General features: G+C 34.8%; 1 protein-coding gene across 14 annotated transcripts in view; it reads right to left on the bottom strand.

Moving 5' to 3' along the window:
• The window catches only part of CRPPA (CDP-L-ribitol pyrophosphorylase A), a 328,167-nt gene that overhangs the window by 188,811 nt on the left and 113,947 nt on the right, over nt 1–25,409 (bottom strand). For all 14 annotated transcript variants that reach the window (XM_063667502.1, XM_054494935.2, XM_063667508.1 and 11 more), the window contains one exon: nt 4,564–4,661. In XM_063667502.1, the coding sequence (XP_063523572.1) occupies nt 4,564–4,661 (98 nt within the window). The remainder of the gene's footprint in view (nt 1–4,563; nt 4,662–25,409) is intronic.

Genomic DNA, 25,409 nt, shown 5'->3' with positions numbered 1-25,409 from the left:
GTCAAACCTAATTTTTTAAAAATTCCAAATTTGCTATGTCTGTCTATATTTATAGACAAATTAGATACTTGAAATTAAGAGAGAAATTTAAGTGATCTTTAAAAATTATAAATGGCCAGGAGAGCACACAAAGAATAAAGGGGAGAAAGATTCTGGAAACCTAGAAATATGATTTTAGTCTTTGAATCTCTGCAGACCCTTCATAAAAACAGAAAAAGCAAGGAGGATATCAAAGCCAAAAACCTATAGACATTATCTACTATAAAACCAATATTTGGGAGGCTGAGGCATGAGAATCATTTGAACCTGGGAGGTGTAGGTTGTGGTGAGCTGAGATCATGCCACTGCACTCCAGCCTGGGCAACTGAGTGAGACGGTGTCTAAAAAAAATAATATTAGTGGGTAGGGATAAATTGGTAGCACATATAAAGACACACACAGTTTAAGAAACTGTAGAAAAAAATGGGAGTAAACCAAGAAAGACAGAAAACAACAAAATCATCATTAGATACTTTCTGGATACCTTAGCAGGCCATTCCATTCTGGGAATAGCAACAGAAACTAGAAGAAGCCTTTGTAGGCTTTAATTCAAAGTTGAAAACAAGGAAGCCACATGAATGTTCTCTGCTAGGGATAACTGGGGGTCTGGGTCCAAAGCACATTCAAAACCAATAAACAGAAGCACCATAGTATGTTAAAGCACCAGCCTGAGAAGTCTAGATGGACCAAGGGAGGTGCACTAGAAATAAAGGAAAGAAAAAGTACAGGCAAAGGAGGGCCACGGAGGTGTTATTTTGACTCATCCCTTCCTCCTAAAACTAGATAAAACTCTTTTACTTAAAAAGGAACAATAGGGCTAGGTACAGTGGCCATGCCTATATTTCTGCCCTTTGGGAAGCCAACGTGAGAGGATCACTTGAGGCCAGGAGTTTGAGACCAGCCTGGGCAACATGTGGAGACTCCTGTCTCTACAAAAAGGAAAAAAAAAAATTAGCTGGGCATTGCAGTATGTGCCTGTGGTCCCAGCTACTCAGGAAGATGAGATGGGAGGATCACTTGAGCCCAGGAGGCCAAGGCCAAGGCTGCAATGAGCCATGATAGTACCAGTGCTCTGTCATCCAACCTGGGTGACAGAGCAAGACCCTGTCTCAAAAAAAAAAAAAAATATATATATATATATATATATATATATATATATATATGAATGACAGAAAGAAAAAAAAAGACTAAAGAGCAAAATAATGTACCTACAGAAACACATGCACATCAGAAAGACCCAGTCATAAAATAAATGAAGACTGTAACCCAATATTTAATAAGCTAAAAGAAATTAAGAAAATGACAGAACTATAAAAGTCAGACTTGGAATAACTTAGAAACAAGGTGATCAGAAGAGAAAAAATTTAAAAAACATTTCAGAAATGAAGACTAAATTAGAAAAAACACAAAAGTTAATGACTGAACAGAAATAAAAGATGGGAAGTAAGAAAATTAAGAAGAAATTAAGAGATTAGAAAAACTGAAGAGAATGTAATAACTGTGGATGGCCGAAGAACATGTAAACTTCATCCAACAGGAATCTCTGAAGAAAACTGAAGTAACCAAACAGAAAAAACTAAAGAAATAATGTCAAATAAAAAGATTCGAAACTACACAGAACAATCCACTATGTACCTAGCAATATCAGCCAAAATGACTATAATTAAGAAAACTGCAGGAAAACAAATGGACTTTAAAGGAAAAGAATTATTTGAGCATCCAGGCAAATAGATTCAATCACTTATAAGACAAAGAAAGTCAGATTTTCATCACACTTGACCAAAATACTTTATGACAAAAGAAAATAGATTGGCATATCAAAGATACTCAACAAAAAAATTACTGAATTAAGATTGCTTTTAATCTAGCCAAAACCACCTTGAAGATTTTGAGCAAAAGAATAATTTTATTCACATGGAAGAACTTGGGAATACTGTGCCCACGAGCCCTCACTAGAGCATCTTTTGGAGGATTAGTTCCAGAAAACCAAAATGATTTTTAAGATATCAACATAAGGATTTGTAGTGGCTATTACATATATATTTACTTATTTTTTTTAAATAGTTCTATTTTCTTTTTTTTATTTTATTATTATTATACTTTAAGTTTTAGGGTACATGTGCACAATGTGCACGTTAGTTACATATGTATACATGTGCCATGCTGGTGTGCTGCACCCATTAACTCGTCATTTAGCATTAGGTATATCGCCTAAAGCTATCCCTCCCCCCTCCCCCGACCCCACAACAGTCCCCAGAGTGTGATGTTCCCCTTCCTGTGTCCATGTGTTCTCATTGTTCAATTCCCACCTATGAGTGAGAAGATGCGGTGTTTGGTTTTTTGTTCTTGCGATAGTTTACTGAGAATGATGATTTCCAGTTTCATCCATGTCCCTACAAAGGACATGAACTCATCATTTTTTATGGCTGCATAGTATTCCATGGTGTATATGTGCCATATTTTCTTAATCCAGTCTATCATTGTTGGACATTTGGGTTGGTTCCAAATCTTTGCTATTGTGAACAGTGCCGCAATAAACATACGTGTGCATGTGTCTTTATAGCAGCATGATGTATAGTCCTTTGGGTATATACCCAGTAATGGGATGGCTGGGTCAAATGGTATTTCTAGTTCTGGATCCCTGAGGAATCACCACACTGACTTCCACAATGGTTGAACTAGTTTACAGTCCCACCAACAGTGTAAAAATGTTCCTGTTTCTCCACATCCTCTCCAGCACCTGTTTTTTCCTGACTTTTTAATGATTGCCATTCTAACTGGTGTGAGATGGTATCTCATTGTAGTTTTGATTTGCATTTCTCTGATGGCCAGTGATGGTGAGCATTTTTTCATGTGTTTTTTGGCTGCATAAATGTCTTCTTTTGAGAAGTGTCTGTAAAGCAATGGCAACAAAAGCCAAAATTGACAAATGGGATCTAATTAAACGAAAGAGCTTCTGCACAGCAAAAGAAACTACCATCAGAGTGAACAGGCAACCTACAAAATGGGAGAAAATTTTCACAACCTACTCATTTGACAAAGGGCTAATATCCAGAATCTACAATGAACTCAAACAAATTTACAAGAAAAAAACAAACAAGCCGATCAAAAAGTGGGCGAAGGATATATATTTACTTATATGACTAAGAATAAACAATTGTTTGAGGGAAATAGTAGGTAATGACATGAATGTAAGAATACATACAGTAAGAAAGTTCACTGTCATCTTTCAGCTATAAACTTTAAGTTGAAGCATACTAATTCAAATTAGATTCTTTAGAAAGGAGGAGGTAGAAGACACTGGTTAATTTGTTAATTTTAACAACTCATGTATCCAGTACAGCACTGAAGTATGGGAACTAACAGTCTGTACTATCTAATACTGTCACACCACTCTGCCAACTTATCATTGAAAGTTTAATTATAGTTCAAATCCATTGAAAACGTACTGCATGCCAGATGCTTCTCCAAGCACTTTAAATATATTCATTTTATTCAACTCACCCAGCAAATTTAGAACATAGATGTTATTAACAGTTTCAATTTACAGATAAGGAAATTAGGAAACAGAGCTGACATCCAAAGTGCAAGCTGTCTGATATCAGAGCCTGTTCTCTTTCCAACTGTGCTATCATGATAAAATTACACAGCTAATGGGCATGGTGGAGGCTGAGGCAGGAGAATCACTTGAACCCAGAAGGTGGAGGTTGCAGTGAGCTGAGATTGCACCACTATACTCCAGCCTGGTAATAGAGTGAGACTCCATCTCAAAAAAAAAAAAAAAAAATTACACAGCTAAAATCAACTTTTACCCTCTACTTTTGATGAGAATTATGTACGTTGTCAAAAGGTCATCATATATTAAACATAAACTCGGATTAGAAGTTATATATTTTAATGAAAACGGAAATTAATTAAAATGTACAAAAACAAGTGTGGCAAACAAAATACTTGAAAGTTGTCATAAAAATGATTAATGGCAGTGCTTGGTGGTAAAATTATAAAGAGTTCCTATAGACACTCTCACACTTATTGCATCTTCTATTTGCCTAGCCCTAATATTAGATATGAGTTTAACTAGGAAGTTGGTCACTTCACATTTACTTGCTTTTCCAATATCATGACTATTTCACCTTTTGTCATCATGTCTCTTATTTCCCCCACCCTCTTCATAATCTCTCTAGTCTTCATAGAGTCTACAAACTTTACTAAGCATCTAGCATGTGCTAGCCACTATGCCTCTTAAGACAAGTCTCAGCCTTACGCTGGGGAATGCAGGCATCAGGCAGGGCTTCCTAAAGGTCGTCACACATGGACACTGGAAAAGAATCCACAAAAGGAATGAAAAGGGGGATGGAGTATATTTCAGATCCTAACTGCTGGCAGACCAGAGGATCTCATCGAGGCAAAATAATAAGAACACTATGATTAAGGGATTTTTATGTTTTTTTCAAGAAAGATATCTTTGTACTATAAAAGTTTTTGGCAATCAAAATTTATCAAACTCAGTCTTTGAACACTTACATTTAATTCACTTTTCAGCACTTCTTCAAGAAGATGACCTATATGTTTGTTATCTTCTTTTGTATCCATAACTACACAAATCTCTTGGGAAATTCTCTCTGAAATTAAAAAAAAAAAGTTTTAAGTTTCAAACAAAACATGTAACAAGGCCCTAGGATGCTGAAACATAAACTTACCTGATGTTCTTAGCTGTTGACTAAGAATAGGGAGGTTTTGACTTCAGGCCAAGTGGAGTAATCTGTGTACACACTGAGATGGCCTTGATTCAGTTTACTACCCAAGTCCATAAATCTATCCATTGAACACTTTGTGGGTGAAGAACCAGCCATTGTGCAACTAACAGAAATAAGATATTTTAGGATGCATGTGGAAGGGAGTAGAGGTGACAACCATTTGAAGTTCAACAATTCAATCTTTCCATGTTTATAAGGAGTCTCCCAGAACCTAACAGATTTCCACTTCTCAAACAGATTCACTCTTTAGGCCATAGGTTATCTCCTGTGCACAGATTCAATGTGCCATCCAGTGCCTTGGTTAAGTACATCGTGTTCCTTGGCATTCCTCTAGATTTTCAATTAAGTACAATTAAGTTTGTGTTTTGACTATTGCACTAACAAGTAAAAACAACTGAAAGAATTTTCTTCACATCTGAAAGACTTGAGATGGTCTGATTTAAAATTTATAAAATATGTGACACAGTGATAGTCACCTCTGGAAACTCTGGATGCATTCTTCCAAAAGATATGAAGTCCTCCTCTACAGCAGGCAAATCAGAAGGTACCCTGATTCGAGGTACTTGACCTCTTGTTATTATGATACAAAGTTCAACCATGAGCTGAAATCTGAGTAGAATTTTTCTTAATCCACATTTTTCTGTCTTATAATTAACAGCAGTTCTTCGAAGTTTCAGGCATCCTATATGGAAATTGCCTATATAGCTGTCAGTTAAAGAGCCATTACAAAGCATTATATCATGGATAAAGAAAACAAGCCTAATTTTAAGATAGGGTTCCTGAATCAAAAGTATGTTTGATTAACTTTTGACCCAGCTGCTTCTTACCTGAGCAACTCTGTAAAATACGGTCCATATAAATCACTGATGTAGCAATAGCTAATAATTATTTCAAGCAAAGCTAGGGAGAATAGGTTATTGAAAATAATACCACCAGTTAATAGCACTGCTATTACTACCTCCTACTTAACAAGAATACTATATATTCCAGGAGCTATATGCTATATATGAATACTAATCCTCATGATGACCCTACAAGATCAGTATCATTCTGAATCTATGTAACAGATTCAGGAAGCTTGAATTCTGATAAGTAATTTGCCCAAGACCACAGGGACATGAGTAGTAGAAAAAGGATTCAAATCCAAAAAAAAAAATCTGTAATTCTAAGTTACATGATGCTAATAAAATTCAACATAATTAAAAACACGAATGTTTTAGACAGTAAATGCTACAGAACATCACTGTGGAGAGAGAAACTGGAGACAAGATCAGATAACTCTATAATACAATAAGCTAGGAGCTCATTCTTGAAAGGGGAATAGATTTTGCTTAGGAGTGGGAGAAAGGAGCTTTGCAAACCATCAGAAATGATAAGAAAGAAACAAGATTTTAATGTGTATTGCGGTAGGTAGTCACATAAACATAGTGTGACCAACAACCAAGAGAATTACTTGAAAGCTATATTAGTTTGTTTTCACACTCCTGATAAAGGTATACCAGAGACTGGGCAATTTACAAAAGAAAGAAGTTTATTGGACTTACAGTTCCATGTGGCTGGGGAGGCCTCACAATCATGGCAGAAGGTGAAAGGCACATCTCACATGACAGCAGACATGCATCTGCTTGTGCAGGGAAGAGAAGAGAGCTTGTGCAGGGAAACCCCCCTTTTTAAAACTATCAGATCTCACTATCATGAGAACAGCATGGGAAAGACCTGCCCCCATGATTCAATTACCTCCCACTGGGTCCCTCCCACAACACATGAGAATTCAAGATGAGATTTGGGTGGGGACACAGCCAAACCGTATCAAAAGCCATAAAATGATTTAGTAGTGAGTTCTAAAGTGGGATACTTAGTGAGATCAAATCAAAGGGATCCCTTGCTGTCTTGGACACTAGAGCGTCCTAGGGCTTTCATTTAGAAGTTAACTCATAAAAGCAGTGGCTTTTGAAAACAAAGTTAACCCAAACTTATACATCATGAAATCATATGTTTAGAGAAATCTGGCCTTTGTAATGTCTTAGGCTAAAGCCCCAAGAGTTTTATTTCTGAAAGCTCCTCATGAAAACATTAGGACAACCAAGAAATTGCATGTACAAAGTAATCTGCAAATGCAACAATTGATGTGATGGTGTCACAAACATTTATATAAATTTGTAAAATAATGCATAATATTAAGAATAATTTTTTAATACAAAACAGCCTATGTAGGTTTTCCTTGCCTTGTTTCGTCATATATCCCTCTTTATAAAATTCTAAGCTCTACCCAACATGTGTACAGTAATAAAACGGATATATTACTACCAACTTACAAAAATGAAATATTTTTAAAAAATGAATTCAAAATCTACTTGCTGGCCAGGCACAGTGGCTCACGCCTGTAATCCCAGCACTTTGGGAGGCCAAGGTGGAAGATCACTTGAGGTCAGGAGTTCAAGACCAGCCTGGGCAACATGATGAAACCCCATCTCTACTAAAAATACAAAAATTAGCCGGGCATGATGGTGCACTCCTGTAGTCCCAGCTACTCAGGAAGCTGAGGCAGGAGAATCGCTTGAACTCAGGAGACAGAGGTTGCAGTGAGCCAAGATCACGCCACTACACTCCAGCCTGAGCGACAGAGTGAGACTCTGTTTCAAGGGAAAAAAAAATCTATTTGGCATTTATCCTGTGCCATGTTTCAGTTACCCTAAATAGAAAACATTTGTTGTTTAGGAGTCTTTCATTGCCACATAAATTTTTATCATTTCCAGAAAAACATCTGTTGAGTTTGGTATAGAAATGACATCTTTAAAATAACAAGCCTTCCAAATGAACATGATTTGTCCCCCGTGTCTTGAAATCTTTGTTTCAATAGTGCTTTGTAGTTTCCAGTGCAGACCCCTTTCATCTTTTGTTAGATTTATTCTTAATTGTTTGTTGATACCACTATAAATTGATTTTTAATTTCCTATTTGTTGTTATGTACAAAAATACATTTTGATACAGACCTTGTATAGTCAGTAACCTTGCTACATTTACTTATAAACTGATGTTTTATAGATTTTAAATTCTCGGTATATACAAACATGCTGATGAGTGATAAAGTTTTATTTCTTTCCAATCTATAATTTTAACTGATAAATCAAATATTGGCTCTATGCTCATGAAAAAAAAGTTAGCCTGTAATTCTACTTACTTATAAGGCCCTGTCATATTGTCATTAAACAATTATACTATTCTCACATAATGAGTTGATAAGTGTTTTTCCTACTCTCTAGAAGGTGTGCAAGACTGGTGTCATGTCTTCTTTTGAGTGGTTTTGTAGAATTCACTGGTAAAAGCCAACTGCTTCTTTGTGGGAGAGCTTTTAATAAAAATTCAATATCTTAAATGGATGAATGATTATTCACATTCTCTATTTTCTGTCTCAGGTTAGTAAGGTGTATTTCCCTAAGAATGTTTTCATTTCATCTAAATTCTTATTAACAGTAGCATAATGTTGTTCATAACATCTTAATGTCTGTACAATTGTATTGATTCTTTTTCATTTCTGATACTGATTACTTGAGCGTTCAATATTTTTCATGATCACGCTTGCCAAGGTCTTACCAATTTTATTACTGTCATCTGAGGAAATCATGATTGATTCTGTCTTATATGTTTGTTTTCTAGTTTGGGTTCTTAACATTTTCTTCAGTATTTTCTTCCTTCCACTATCTTTTGAGTTTTGTTTGCTGCTTCTCTTTTTAAAAATGTTTAAGTTGCTGACTCTCTTCCTTTTTTCTACTATTTATATTTAAGGCTCTAAATTTTCATCTAATAACAGTTTTAGCTGTACCTCAAACATTGTGATATTTTCACTCAATTTAAATGACTTCATATTTAGTTTAAAATATTTCATTCCTTTTCACTTGCTTTCATTTAGAATCATATTATTAGAAACATCTAATTTCTATTGTGGTTTCTTATTTCATCTATGGATTATGTAGAATTTTATTGTTTTTATTAGAATGCTATGTAACAAATTACTATAAATTTGGTGGTTTAAGCAGCACCCCATTAAGTAGTTCACAACGCTACAGGTCAAGAGATGGAGGAGAAGGAGGAGAAGGAGAAGAAAGGGTGACGGAAAAGGTGAGAAGGGAGTACATCCACAGAAATGATAAAGTAAATGAGGCAAAATGTAAACAACAAGGTAGGTAAAAGATAGGAAAGCTATTTGTGTTATTCCTGTATCTTTTAAGTTTGAAAGTTATTAAAATAAAAAAGCACCCTCTCCTAAAAACAAAAATTAAGAAAAAATATGTGAAGCTATATTAATAGGAGACTTTAAAGTTCACCTCTCTTAAGTGAGCAAAACATAAGGATGTAGATTCGAGGTAAAGTAACATCATAATATGGTGGATCTGTTATTGTATTGTTTCTATATTGTCAGCTAATCTCAGCTATTTGCATTCCACAGTGGTCTGCATCTGACAGGCCAATTTCTTACAGTGTCTATGGACCCAATCAATATGTCCTTTACTACTACTGATAAATTCTCAATCTGTCTACATTCAAAGATTAGACCACATACAAAATCATCATCAATTTCTAACTTGATGGTTGTCAACTGGTTGCACATCAGAATCAACATAAATATCTTGTTTTCCTTTCATATTTTCAAATACATATGCCTAGTGCACATCAAACAAGATACTAGCCTATATTTTTGTCCAAAAGTGATTCTGATGTATAGCCAGATTAAAAACCTCTGCTTAGCTATTGCACTGATTTTTTAATGATGTGGGGATTATAAAAGGGTCTATCATATTAGAACCTTTATAAATATGGTTTCATATATATGATACAACATTTATATTTTATATATGTATAAATAGATAGGATCTACTGATCTACCATATATATATAAATACTATCTATAGAGATCTACCTATTCATACCTATATTGTATCATGTATGTATTTTATATGTTATGAAAGTTTTATATGAAAGTTATTTAATAACTTCCCAACTTAAAAGATACAAGAACACAAATAGCTTCCCTTTTATCCACCTAGATTCACTAATATATCACATATATATCATATATGATATATATATGACACTATATAGATGATACTGTATCTATGGGTATAGATAGGTAGATCTATATATATATGATACTATCTATGTGTATATATATATCTATAGGTATACTATATGTGTGTGTGTGTGTGTGTTTATATATAGTAGGATACATACATATCCTACTATAGCTTATTACCTAAAATGGAATAACTTTGGGGGTAATTTTCCAGTTTTCTTTCATCTTCCGTGTGGCAATTGGAGGATGGTGAGTTTAGTGAGATACAGCTGTGTTCAGTCGCCCATTGCACAGAGACTTTGATATTTCTGACATAAAACTATTTTAAAAACCCAAACCCACACAAATACTACTCTTACCTGCATGTCTCACTGGGTTTTACAATTAAGCAATCTCTAACCTTTATAAAGGTGATATTAAATAAGGTAACATATTTAATAACTACAGATATAGGAGACTTGATAGGTATTCAATAATATTTGTTAAATTGAGGGAAATACAATTTTTAAAATTTTAAACAATTTCAATTCTATATTGGAACAGATGCCAAAAGTAGCATATTGATAATTTGGCAGCACTTTGCATGTGTGAAATGAGAAGAGACCAAAGAACGATTTCTATGCAGAGTCAAATTTTCTTTTCTTTTCTTTTTTAAAAGATTATTAGGAAGCACACATCTGTAAAAGGACAAATCAAGGGCAAGGAGATGGACTTGAAAAGTCTTTTCATTTATTGATGCCTTCAGTGTGTTAGACATTGTCCACTCAAAATTGAATAAGAAGTGACCTCTGCTATTAGTGAATTTTCCAACTAGTACAATGATTTTAAGATTCATCCCTCAGTATAATAAAATATTGTCATTTTAAAAATAGACATATATAAGAGGAAGGCAGGAGATGTGTGTAAAAGACCACACTTGGAGATTTTAATAAGGATTAGATAATGTGTAAAATTATTTCTAGTGCCTGGTACAAGAAAATACCTAATAGATGACAGAACTATTGCTGTTATGGACACATACATTCAATAAGAACATAAATTGAAATAACTTTGTCCACGCAAAATATGATCAATTTCTGACTTCAAATTAATCTCTTTTTTATGGTCTTAATATTTCAGGGTTTGGTAAACAATCCATATCAACTGCATCCCACTAAGGCTTTGTTTCAAATTTCACCAAACATGCCATAATCATATGTGACAATGGACTATACATTTTGAGTAATACACCTATGTTTGCATCTCTGATTTGCTTTAAAACAGATGCCCACTCATTCTCATTGTTTACATCTTAGTTTGTCCACTAGGATCTAGGCTGAAGCATTTTATGCAATTGCTACTGATAATTTCAAAAGCATGCTGCACTGACAATCTTAATTGTGGATGGCAATTAAGATTGTCTCAAAAAAAAACAGTAATGACTGTACTTGTACCATGTGTTTGGAAGTTCAGAATAGAAAAAATATATAACTATAGGAGCACGGCTCCAATAAATTAATTGAACCTCCTCAATCCCAGAGTTATTCTAGGATCCCCAAACTAAATGAGAGGAGAAAAGGCACACAAAATATTTAAAATTAATGTTTTCATGAAGCACAAAATTCTTTCCAAACATATGATTAATACTGATAATTTTCTCAAAGAAAACAAAGTACATAACAACTACCTTGAGGTTAATGAAATCAAAACAAAAATAGAAGCCTTCAGAATTCTTAATCTTCTGTTCTATTAATAAAGCACTTCCTAGAAAATTTCAGAGGTTGAAGTAAAAATATTGAGGAGAACCACAAAATCATTTTACATCCCAGAATTGTACAAATACAAAAATCTAGTCTTTAGTCTCTCTCTGAAAATAGACTGGGAATAAATTATAAAATATTTAGATTTAATATTAAATGATACATGACCTGTCAACTTGACTGATACTAGACTGATATTAGCCTCTGAGTTTTAGTTTTTACACTATCCTATTTTTTAAGTAGCTTCTAAAAAATTCCTAAAAGGCAAGTGGCAGATGGCAAAATATTGATGTCATAACAAGTAAGGTCCCTCCAAAATAATTTCAACATATACTCTGATTTATAATGAATAACTCTTTTTTTGTCTACAGTATCTAAAGGTCACATAGCTTGATGTGATTTAACAGAGAGAAAATTCACGCCAGAATATGAGAAAGTCTATAGACTTATATTGAAAACTGTAAGCATTAGTTAAGAAGCCCAAATTTTTCTGTTAATACCTCAGCCCATGTCTGAGAACCTCTAAATGGTAAAGGTATGTATATAATTGTCAGTTAAAATTATGTTGGCCAGGCGCGGTAGCTCACAACTGTAATCCCAGCACTTTGGGAAGCTGAGGCAGGTGGATCACCTGAGGTCATGAGTTCAAGACCAGCCTGGCTAAGGTGAAACCCCATTTCTACTAAACATAAAAAAATTAGCTGGGCATGGTGGTGCATGCCTGTAATCCCACCTACTTGGGTGGCTGAGCAGGAGAATCACTTGAACCTGGGAGGCAGAGATTGCAGTGAGCCAAGATTGCACCACTGCACTCCAGCTTAGGCAGTAAGAGTGGAACTCCATCTCAAAAAATATACATATATATACATATACATACATATATATATATGCCAAAAAGAAACAATGTACAGCTTAATTTTCCTGGCTCTGATGGTTAATTTGTGTATCAACTTGACTGGACCACAGGGTGCCCAGATATTTGGTCAAATATTAAGTGTTTCTGAAAAGGTGTTTTGGGATGAGATTAATACTTAACTAGGTAGAATGAATAAAGCAGATGGCCCTTCACAGTACAGTAAGCCTCATCCAATCAAATGAAAGCCTGAGACATCCACTCTTCAGATTTTGGACTTGCCAGCCTCCATAAGTTCGTGAGCCAAATGTTTATCTGTATTCATATCTGTATCTCCTCTTTGGTGTTTCTCTGTAGAACTTACGCTGGCAAATGTCTAAGCATTCTTCACCAGATAACTAATAATTCCCAGGTTCTCATCATAGGATTCCTACCTCTTCTCATGCTATACAAAGCAATCAACTTATACCTTACTCATCAATCAACCGACGCTTCCTACCAATTTCCTGGACGTATCTAAAAAATAAAATACATGTTCCCCTGCCTGTAGTGTGATCTAATTCTCCAACAAGGTCCACCTCAAGTACCATCTGTTTTAATAACTATAGCCTGTGTTTTAGATGTATTTTGGTGTGTATGTGGGTTGGCTAGGAGAAGGAATGCACAGGCAACCATCACCAAGCAGACTTTCAAAACTACAAAAATTCCTATTTCTAATACATAAAAGTATCTCTCTCAAACACATATCAACACAAATCCAGCATTCTCCTTCTACTCAGGTAGAAATCACTGCATTATTGAATCTAAGTATTCCTGAGGAAAGGCTTTTCAGCATAGGGTTTCAGAAAAAAAAAGAAATCTATATGTAATGCAACACTTATAAGTTTATTCAGAGCTGATATCTATGCATTATGCACCAAAAGAGCCATACCAGTTCCTTATAGCCAATAATCATTTCAATAGTCAGCAGATGCATTATGATTATTTAGTGCTCATGTCATACTATATATTTTTAATACTGCCTTTGCTTTTTATTGTGGTAGATACTTTTATATATTTTACCTAATGATTACAATAAAGCAGTATGAATTATTTTCCCCATTTTATAGATCAATAAAAGGTGTCTACAAAGCAAGTAAATTGCCCAAGTTCACAGGCATAAAATTGTCAGCTTTTAAAATTTCTAGCTGAAATCTATGTGAAGTTAGCATCCTGAAAGATTTTTTTCCTCTAACACTGTTTTGTGTTTTGATTTTACTTTGATTATAGTTTCTACATTACAGTATAGTTTTTGTCCTTCTCTTCCACAAGATCACAAACTCCTGAACTCCAGCTTATGATTTCTCAGTATCATCCCAAGCTTTGGAACACAGTACCAAGAAGAAGATATTCAAGACTTATTTTCCAGGCTCTGTACTAGGATCATGAGTAACACACATTGTTATGGACTGAACTGTGTTTCCCCCAAAATTGGCATGTTGGAATCCTACCCACCAGTATACCTCAGAACATAACTTTATTTGGAGATATGGTCTTTAGGGAGATGATTAAACTAAGATGAGGTCATTAGGGTGGGCCCTTATAGGAAAAAGAAATATTGGCTGGGCATGGTGGCATGTGGTGGCTCACACCTATAATCCCAGCACTTTGGAAGGCCAAAGTAAATGGATCGCTTGAGGTCAGAAGTTCAAGACCAGCCTGGCCAATATGGCAAAACCCTGTCTCTACTAAAAATACAGAAATTAGCTGAGCATGGTGGTGTGTGCCTGTAATTCCAGCTACTTGAGAGACTGAGGCATGAGAATCACTTGAACCTGGGAAGCAGAGGTTGCAGTGAGTCAAGATTGTACCACTGTACTCCAGCCTGGGTGAAAAAAAGAAAGAAAGGAAGGAAGGAAGGAAGGAAGGGAGGGAGGGAGGGAGGGAAGGAAGGAAGGAAATAAATAGGTACACAGACATCTACAGAGGGAAGACTATGTACAGACAAAGGATGAAGAAACCACCTACAGGGCAAGGAGAGAGGCTTTAGAAGAAATGAAACCTACCAAAACCTTGATCTCAGACTTCTAGCACCCAAATTCGTGAAAAAATAAATTTTGGTTGCTTAAGCCACCCAGACTTGGTACTTTGTTATGGCAGCACATGCAGACTAATATACACATTTCCTTACATCAATTTGAATAAAAATTGGTGTTAAACAAAGACTGTTTAAAAAAGAAGACAAAGGTAGAAAGATCAAGAAATTATCAGTGGATTCTTATTTTAGAGAAATAAAAAATACAACCATTTTTCTTTCAAGCCAGTAACAACTATCAATTAAGTCAAGCTAAAATATTTATTTTAAATCTATATATTCTAAAAAAAAATAAAATAAGCCTTAAAAAATATCTTTAACATAATGTAATTCCAACTTTATTAGGATGTAACATAACAAGCTGATGATGCAACCCAAAGAACTACAAAAACAAAAACCCAAAATTTGTAGAAGGAAAGAAAGATCAGAACTAAACAAAATAAAGACTAAAAACACAATACAGGCTGGGCACAGTGGCTCACGCCTGTAATCCCAGCATTTTGGGAGGCCAAGGTGGGTAGATCACCTGAGGTTAGGAGTTTGAGGTCAGGAGTTTGAGGCCAGCTTGGCCAACATGGTGAGACCCCCATCTCTGCTAAAAATACAAAAATTAGCCAGGTATGGTGATACATGCCTGTAATCCCAGCTACTCAGGAGGCTGAGGTAGGAAAATTGCTTCAACCGGGGAGGCGGAGGTTACAGTGAGTCAATATCGCACCACTGCACTCCAGTCTGGGTGACAGAGTGAGACTCTGCCTCAAAAAAAAAAAAAAAAAAATTCCCAAAAACAAAAAAACAAAAACAAACAAAAAAATACAAAGATCAACAAAATGAAGTTTGGTTGTAAACCACCCAAAAATAATCATCATCATCAATAAACCACTAAACAAAAAAAAGAGCCACCAAATAAAATGAGAAACAAACAAGGAGACATTATAACTGATACTACAGAAATACAGAGGATCATGAGAAATTATTATGAACAACTATACGCTGATAAATTGGAACACTTAGAGGAAGTTGATAAATTCCAGGACACATACAACCTACCAAGATTGAAAGAGGAGGAAATAGAAAAACTTAACAGATGAATAATTATTAATGAGATTGAATCAATAATAAAAAGTCTCTCAAGAACGAAAAGCCCAGGACCAGATAGATTCACTGTCGAGCTCTACCAAACATATCAAGAAGAACTGATACTAATCCTCCTCAAACGATTCCAAGAAATTGAAGAGGAGGAAATTCTTCCTAACTCATTCTTTGAGGCAAGCATCACCCTGATACCAAAACCAGACAAGAATACAACATAAAAATAGAGACACAAAACCCCTGAAGAAAACATTAGCAAACCAAATCTAGCAGCACATCAAAAGATAATACATGACAGTCAAGTGGGATTTATCCCAGGGATGCAAGATGGTTCAACATATGCAAATCCATAAATGTGATACATCACTATCAACAGAATAAAGGCCAAAAACCATATGATCCTCTTAATAGACATAGAAAAAGCATTTGATAAAATTCAGCATTCCTTTTTCATGAAAGCTCTCAACAAATAAGGTATAGAGAGACATACCTCAACACAATAAAAGCGATATGTGATAAATCCACAGCTAGCATTATACTGAATGGAGAAAAGCTGAAAGCCTTTCCTCTAAGAGGACAAGAAGAGGATGCCCACTTTCTCTACTCCTATCCACCACAGTACTGGAAGTCCTAGCCAGAACAATCAGGCAAGAGAAAGAAATAAAAGATATCCAAATTGGCAAAGAAATTAAATTGCTGATCTATCATAGATGACATAATCTTATATTCAGAAAAACATAATGACTCCAACAAAAAAACTCTTAGAACTGATATTTAGTAAGGTTGCAGGAAACAAAATTCAACATACAAAAATCAGTCATATTTTCATATACAAATAACTAGCTGAAAAAGAAATCAGGAAAGCAATCCCTTTTACAATAGCTACAAAAAGCAAAATAAAATACCCAGGAGGCAAAGGCCTCTACAACAAAAACTACAAAACACTAATGAAAGAAATTGAAGAGGACATTAAAAAATGGGAAGACATCCATGCTCATGAATCAAAAGAATATTGTTAAAATGACCACACTATATCCAAAGCAATCTACAGATTCAATGCAATCCCTATCAAAATACCAATGATATTCTTCACAGAAATAGAAAAAAAAAACCAATCCTGAAATGTGTATGGAACCACAATAGATCCCAAATAGCCAAAGCAATCCTGAAAAAAAAGAACAAAGCTAGATGCATCATACTACCTGACTTCAAAATACACCAAAGCTATAGTAACCAAAACTGTACAGCATTAGTTTAAAAACAGACACAGAGGACAATACAATGAAATAGAGAACCAAGAAATAAATCCACATATTTACAGTCCACTGATTTTCAACAAAGGTGCCAGGAATATACATGGGGAAAAGGACATACCTTTGACAAATGGGAAAACAGGACATCCACATGCAGAAGAAAGAAACTAAACTCCTATCTCTCATCATATACAAAAACAAACTCAAAATAGGTTAAAGACATAAATGTAAGATGCAAAACTATGAAAATAACTGGAAGAAAGCAGAGGAAATGCTTCAGGACATTGGTGTCAAAAAACATTTTATGGCTAAGACTCCAAAAGCACAAACAAGAACAAAAATAGAGAAATAGTACTTACTAAAGGAAAAAGCTTCTGCACAGCAAAGAAAATCAACAGAGTAAGGAGACAATCTGTTGAATAGAAGAAGATATTTGCAAACTTTCATCCAACAAGGTACTAATATTTAGCATATACAAGGAACTCAACAGCAAAAAAACAAGTAATCCCATTAATAAAGTAGGCAAAGGACACGAATAGGCATTTCTTAAAAGATGACACACGAATGGCCAACAGGTATATAAAAAAAAATGTTCAACATCACTAATCCTCAGGAAACCACATGAATTATCAACTCACCCCAGTTACAGGGCTATTACCAAAAAGACAAAAAATAACAAATGCTGCAAGAGGATGCAGAAGAAAGGGAACTCCTATATGCTGCTGGTGGAAAATTAAATTAGTACAAGACCTCTATGAAAAACAGTATGGAGATTTCTCAAAAAACTAAAAATATAACTACTATGCTACTCAGTATATCAAAGGAATATCTGTACCCCAATGTTTATTGCAGCACTCTTCATAATAGCCAATATACAAAATCAACCTAAGCATCTATCAATAGATGAATGAAGAAAATGTGGCATACTACACAATGGAATACTATTCAGTCATAAAAATGAACGAAATTCTGTCATTTGCAGTAACATGGATAGAACTGGAAGTCATTATTTTAAGATATATAGGCCAGGAAGAGAAAGACAAATATTGCATATTGTCACTCACATAATGAAAGAGAAAGAAAATTGATTTCTTAAAGATAAAGAAGAGAATGATGACTACCAGAAGCTGGGAAGGGTAGTAAAGAAAGAAATAAATGGAAGTTAGTGGGTACAAACATACAGTCGGATAGAAGAAATAAGTTTTAAGGTTCAAGAGCCTAATAGGGTGATCATCAGTAGTTAACAATATACTGCATATTTTACAATAGCTAAAAGAGAGGATGTGAAATGTCCTCAAAGTAAAAAAATAAATGTTTGAGATGATTGATACCCTCAGTACCCTGATTTGATTACACATTGTATCAAAATGTCAATGTACCCATAAATATGTATAAATACATACCAATTTTTAAAAATCAGATTTTCCTGAACTTTAATGCAATAGGCACACGCATTATTTTCTCCTTACTTCTGTTTGAGAATATAGATATACATACATTTACTTATTTCCATCTGGAAGTAGAAAATATTCAATTATGCACTTTATGGTAGATGAAACACGGTGGAAATGTACTTGTTACATGCCTCCCTAATCACACAACATAATTCTCATTGACAGGTGCTTATCTAACAGAACATTAGCCATTGTGTACCAAAATCAAAGTCATACTGTCTCTCATTTGCCTAGTTATATTAATCAATTATGAGTTAACAATACTCTCCAACAGTACTCTAAATCTGTTGGCTACAGATATAGAACTTAAAAGTTTTGGCTGCTTCACTGGTCCACAATGTACTAGAGAAGTCAATATCTTCAAATACCAAAGACAATTAGTATTTATTGAAGCACATATGATATTAATCCAGAACTTCTCAGGAGGTCAGTTGTCCTTTTGTGCAGGACTCTTCAATTCTATAGCTATGTACTATTAGGTCCAAGTGGAGGAAGTAAGAGAAGACACGGAGGCTTTTCCAAGCAAAATATCTTCCTCTTCCTCTACTTCTTTCAAGGAGTTGATGGTAGCACAGAGGGAGGAAGAATTAGAATTCAAACCATCTCCCCTGAAGGGTGCATTAAGGAATACCTAGCTTGAAATTCTGAATGTCAGAGTTTTGACTATATCCATCCATCTGCCAGACTCCTTTTAAATTTTCTCAAATTTCAGTCCAATTGTAACTGCAACAGAATTTCTTCAGGGTTCAACTCCCTGGTTAATGTTATTTGCAAACTAAATATAGCCACTTTTCATTTGAATACATGATTCAACAAAATGTAGTTATATATAATGTGGTTTCATAAATGTTCAATTCCAGTGTTATTCTAACTAAAATCTCTCATAAGCAAAATGATGCATAATGTATAAATCTCGAAGTTCATAAAAGAGGCCAAAACCTGATCAGTAACACACGTGTCTTTTAAAAATTCCTCTTACTTTCCTTGAACATTGGATCTCTTGGTATATAGAAAGTATATTGTCCTCTATAGACAGAAAATGGATGTAATCAGGGGTCTTTTCATTTCATTTCACAAAACAGTAATATGTAAAGTTTCTAATACACACAGCTTCTGCTTTACCACATGACAGACCCATGACACATTAAGGAGCAAAGAATATACATATGCCTGTATCAATTAATCACCTCTACTAAGAATGGTATTTGTATTTTACAAGAAACTCAGTAACAATGGAAGCAAGGCAAACAAACACTAAGGTAGATCCTCAAGCAGGTGGGCAAAATATCCAGAAATCTGTCTCCAATTTTCTTGGAAACATTCAACACCATGCAATTCTTCCATCGAGCCTCATGGTCCACTGTACTGACCTCTTGAGTCAAAGTTAGATGTGCCTCCAGAAATAAGAAACAAATATATCAATCCAAAAGTAGCCATTTCCAAAAGATGTTTCAAGTTGTAATCCATTCAAAGTGAGAGCAGTGGCTTCCATTATTCTATTGCATTCTCTGAATCAAAAGCCAATCCTAGAGTCTATTTTCTGTCTCACATGAAAGAATTTTAAAGTGATATTAAAGAGAATCACCCCTGTTGAGTCCTGATGTCTCTAAGTTTCATCGGTAAAGGATACTCAAGGTTTGTCCGAACACCTTGCAATAGGAAGCTTTTAGAATAGGAAAAGGAAGGCAGGCAGTAAATAAAGGATGAACAACCAACAAGGCATTACTACAATACAAATGGACAGAGACAACAAATAAAGACATGCAAGAAAACCATACACGCCCACACTGAAAGGTCAAAGTGGTCTTATGAAAAGCTAACACAGAAGCTAACTGAGCATGTTTCAACTGGAGGACAATGACACATAGGCAGATTTTTAAAAGACACTTAATATTATCAGATCTTAACCACATTGTTAAGTGAGTCACTGAATATAGGATGAAGTTTCCTACCTTAGAACTAAAAGTAAGGACCAGGCATGTGACATCTTGTCTCCTGCATATGTTTTTACATGTAAGCAGTATAGTCAAGCATATGACCGTTTTCTAACTAAATGATAGCTTTTTTCCCCCTTCTTTCTTGCCTATTAAACTCCCTGCTCCTTAAAACTACTCCACGTGTGTCCATGTCGTTTTTTCTAATTCAACTCAAAATGAAAAGCCTGGTGTTCTCTACTCATCAGAGTTGTATCAATACCATACTTTTTTTTTCTTTTCAAAGTATATATTCTCTAAGTTAGTTGAGAGAAAAGTTAGAAGGAAAAGCAAAATTCCAAGGTTGGTGACTCATGAGGGTATTTACCAAATGTACTATTTGCTTTGAGCATAAATATCATCATTTGGGTTTTTGGGGGGTTTTTTTTTTTAACTACCTACATCAGAGTGAAGTGTCAGTGGCTGGCTTTTGTCTGATATCAAGTCTTATTTAACTAGTTGCTTAATACCTCAATGTGACCTTCAAAAGCGACAGATTTACTTGTATATGCTTAAATTACTATTTCACTGACAACAAATTAAGGAAATGGTAAAACTAAAACAAGTGAACTCTACTTTTCCTAATCCTGACCCAAATATTGAACTTTACAATTTACTTTTTTTTTTACAGTAAGATTTCAAGGGCAACAAACTGCTCTTAAATTGTGTTGCAGCCTTCCTGCTTTTACTAATTAAAGTTTGATGCAAATGTTCTTACAGATTCACAAAAGATACAGTCACAGTATTCTTTGAGAGAGTGAAGAACAAAAAAATATTATGTATAAAGAAGTTATGGTGTTATTCTGAAAATCTGGAAAATTAAGTGTCATACTCAAAGCCAGAAACATCAAAACTTGGGGTTACTATATAAATAATCTTAGCTGTCACTTCGCATTGTCCAAAACACATGACTAATAACATAAATGGTGTTATCTCTGGGTATTTAGCAAGAAATGCCATAATTTTAAGTAAAAAAGTTAAAGGATCACTAAGAAATCAGGGGACTAGTTTCTGCATATGCATAAAACACACTCCAACACAGTCTTCCTAGTTCTCAGCAATTCTGAACCAAAGGTATTCTCATGTGATTTTATTCATTGCAGTCAATGCCAATTAAAAGTATATTTAGCTACTTTCAATGTACAAATATAAAAGAATTTAACTGCTCTTCTATCGGTATAGTTTTTCAAAAACAAATAAACAAAATATGGCATGAGGATAACTTGACAGTTGCTAAGTACTTATTGAAAGAAATCTACCAGTATCACTTATCTGAATAAAATGTAGGTTTCTGAACCAATGAGAATTTCAGAGAAAATCAATTTCCTTAAAATACCTAACAAATGGAAAATATTACATAATGACTGGAAAAAAGATTAACTAAAGCCAGTTAAAACCAAAAGGGAAGAAATGGATTTTCAATTTTGCCTATTTTTCCTCTTTTTCAATACACACCACCATATATGAAAACAGGCACCATGAGGCATTTTTGTAGCACAAGCTTACTTGGGTTTGTACAAGTATAACCAAGAAAGAATAAAATAAAATTTTAAAAGTACTCTTTAGCCACAATACTGAATATATTAAGTAGATGAAGAATGGAGGTAGAAAATAAATGCAATATATTATTTAGAAATTCCGTAGGGGCTTTTCTTAGAAACTCTTACAATACTGACCTTCATGCCAGGATATGGTCAGCATACTAAATCAAGTGTGGGTTGGAACTGTTTGTATGGCTTATGCAAATCTATATAAAGTATGTTACCACCGGCATCTGTTACCACTTTAATCATTTGGGTTCATCTGAGCATGCAGAGCAGACTTGGGTGGGCTCAACCAGCTTGGGCGACAAAACTACAATACCTCTTTGTTAAGTGGATATTTACAAACTTATCAGTCAGTCCAGTGTCTTGTTGTACCAATTAATCATACTACTCCCTAGAAAATTGTTTTAAATTTCACTCACAGTAGAAGCCTGAATGAGTTAAACATTAAAGAACAACAACCAAATCCAACCCTCTGCCCAAGAAAAGGGATTATTATGAATGCTTTTTTTATAGTTTTAACAAATTTGTAATTAATTATATTTTAATAGACTCTGAAAGACAAATGAAACTGCAACTTTCTATACATGTTTTTTCAAATAGTTTACCATAAATGGAAATACATATAAACATATTGATGCTAAAATAAATTAAGCTTTAAAATTATCTAAAAACATAAGATAAAAATCAGATTTGGAGACTTGCTATCTACCACAATTTGGAGATTTTAGTCAAAAGCATGCCTTGAGGTTAGCAAACCTACACCAAATACCGATGAAAGAATATTCGTTTTTCTCCCAACATCAAAATTCCCATACTAAACCAAAGATGTTGACTTGAACATAAATTAAGATGGACCAAAACACATAGGCTACTTTGGTGACAAGTAAATTTTGGAGTACAAAATGTTGTTGCAAAACATGAGACATGATATTTATCCTAGAAATGTTTTCTAGCACCTGAAAACAAACTAAGTAAACAACAAAATAGTTACTTTAATAGAATACAATTTGTTGACCAGGAATAATTGTTATTTGAGAGAAAAAACAGCTCAGGAAGGACACTTAAAAAAAACAAACATGAAGCACTCATCACAGAACAAAAAAAGTTCCATCCTAGAAAGGAAATCTGTTATGTCTAGATAATGAACATCAACTACCAGAATTAACAACAACAGAAAAAAAAACAATTAAACAGCACCCCAAATCATTTTAAAACAATTATTTTGATTTGGAATTTTATTATTTTTTCTGAGCATGTCTAGAAATCTGTCATTACAACATTATATGCTTTTCACACACCTGTGATGCCAGTAACAAACACTTTCTAGAAGACTGTACTATGTGCTTAGGAGAACACTGGGAGAGAAAATTTTCTGTCTTACTTATAGGATCATTCTTCATCACACCAGTTGAAGGTATAGTTTTCAACTCGGAGGAATCAGAGCTAGGCAAGCTGAACTTTATAAACCACTGATGTACTCACCCAAGAGAGAGCTCTTGAATCCAGCATCTGCTTTAGCAGGCAGCAGGAGTAGCTATGTGAATCAGAGGTACAAAATGGACATATCCTAGAGTGGAGTCAAACTTAAAGACAATGGAGACCTGAGCTTAAATAATGGATCTTGCTCTTACTAACCATGTGACCCAGAGGAAAGTAACCTAGGTCAGGTTTCCCAACTGCAAAATGAGAGCAATGTATATATCTTACAGCGTTATTGTAAAGAATAAGTGAGATAACATATAAGACACCTAGCATGAGTCCAATGTCCTCCAAGTCTTGGTTTTAAATCTTGACAAAGAATGCTCAAATACTATACCATTTCTATGTTTTAAAAGGAAAAAAAAAATGATATAGTGATAGATATTCTAGTTCCCTATAAGCATGTGTCAGGAGCAGGCAGAATGGTAAGGCAGGAGAGAAGGGCCATAAATTCCCTCAGATTCTAGGGAAAAACTGCAGCTGCATCTGTTAGCCTATTATGCAATTCAATTCAACTAAATGTCAGGGGATGTAACATAAAAATTAGACATTCTTTCCACCTTCATTGAATCACAATCTAAAACAGGTTCATACAGTGTTGCAGGCAATTCTGAAATCCAAAAAGTTCTTAAAACCATAATAAACAATTGTTTTTATATAAATTTGCTGGCAAAATCAGTCCTGAACTTGAACTGGCTTAGAAGCTCTATAGCCTTTATTACTGCATTGAGCATAAACATTTACGCATCTTAAATTTCACCTTGTGGTAGGATACAAAATCCCACCTTTGGGTTTGTACTGGAACTCTACCACTGGCTTTCCTGGGCCTCCAGCTTGCAGCTGGCAGATCGTGGGACTTAGCCTCCATCATCACGTGAGCCAATCCCTCATAATAAACCTGCGTATACATCTTATCTATATCTCTGTATATCCTACTGGTTCTGTTTCTCTAAACAACCCTGATTAATACACTAGGAAAATGCCTACAGGTAAATATACAGCTCTCATAGTATGCTATATGCTCTGTTATATTTTGGAATTTTTTTTTAATCCAAGAGTTCTCTCTTTCCTATGCCCAGAGAGGCATTTCTACTATCAGAGACAGTATTGAATACAAGTCATAAATGGAAGGGGTAATCTCAGGTGAGCAAACAAGCATTTGCAGCTGGGAGAGCATCGTAAGACTTAAAGCTCTTAATGCAATAAAGATATTATAACATGTGATGTACTGCAGTAGCTTCTAGAAGTACAAATTATTCCAAATTCTAAGACATCTATAGCCCAAAGGTTTCAGATAAGGAAATTTGTACAATCTCTATTTAAGGGAGGGAAAAAAAAGGAATAGAAATATAAAAAGAGCAAACTACCTAAGGCAGAGACTTGTGGTTAACATTCTCTTTCCCAAGTCAGCATTTGCTTTAGAACTCTCAAATATTCTATTATATGGAAACAATAACACTACTATAATACAACATCAAGTTCTTGAAGAAATAAGAGATAGAGATAAAATACATAAAATGCTTCAAATAATGCCCAGCACAAAGTAAGTGCCCAATTAATGCTGTGTAATAGTAATAGTGCCTAGGAAAATACTTTGAACATGGTTAATTTTATGTGGCATAAAAATGGTTAATTTTATGTGTCATAAAAATGGTTAATTTTATGTGTCAATTACATCTGGCTAAGGGATGCCCAATTAGCTGGTAAAACATTATTATTGAGTGTGTCTATGAGGGTGTTTCCAGAACAGATTAACATTTCAGTTGGAAGACTTAGAAAGATCATCCTCACTGAAGTGTGAGGGCATCATCCAATCCACTGAGGTCCTGAACAGAACAAAAAGGCAAAGGAAAGGTGGATTCTCCCTTCTAAAGCAGAGACAGGTTCTGGGTCTTCTTGGGACTCCGACTGGGATTTACACCCTTGACTCCCCTGGTTCTCAGGCCTTTGGGTTTGTACTGGAACTCTACCACTGGCTTTCCTGGGCCTCCAGCTTGCAGCTGGCAGATCGTGGGACTTAGCCTCCATCATCACGTGAGCCAATCCCTCATAATAAATCTGTGTATACAACCTATCTA

This window comes from Pongo pygmaeus, chromosome 6 (assembly GCF_028885625.2).
Source record: "Pongo pygmaeus isolate AG05252 chromosome 6, NHGRI_mPonPyg2-v2.0_pri, whole genome shotgun sequence".
NCBI classification, from domain to species: Eukaryota; Metazoa; Chordata; class Mammalia; order Primates; family Hominidae; genus Pongo; species Pongo pygmaeus.
The sequence above is the reverse complement of the archived record's forward strand: the minus strand, read 5'-3'. Positions and strand labels throughout refer to the sequence as shown.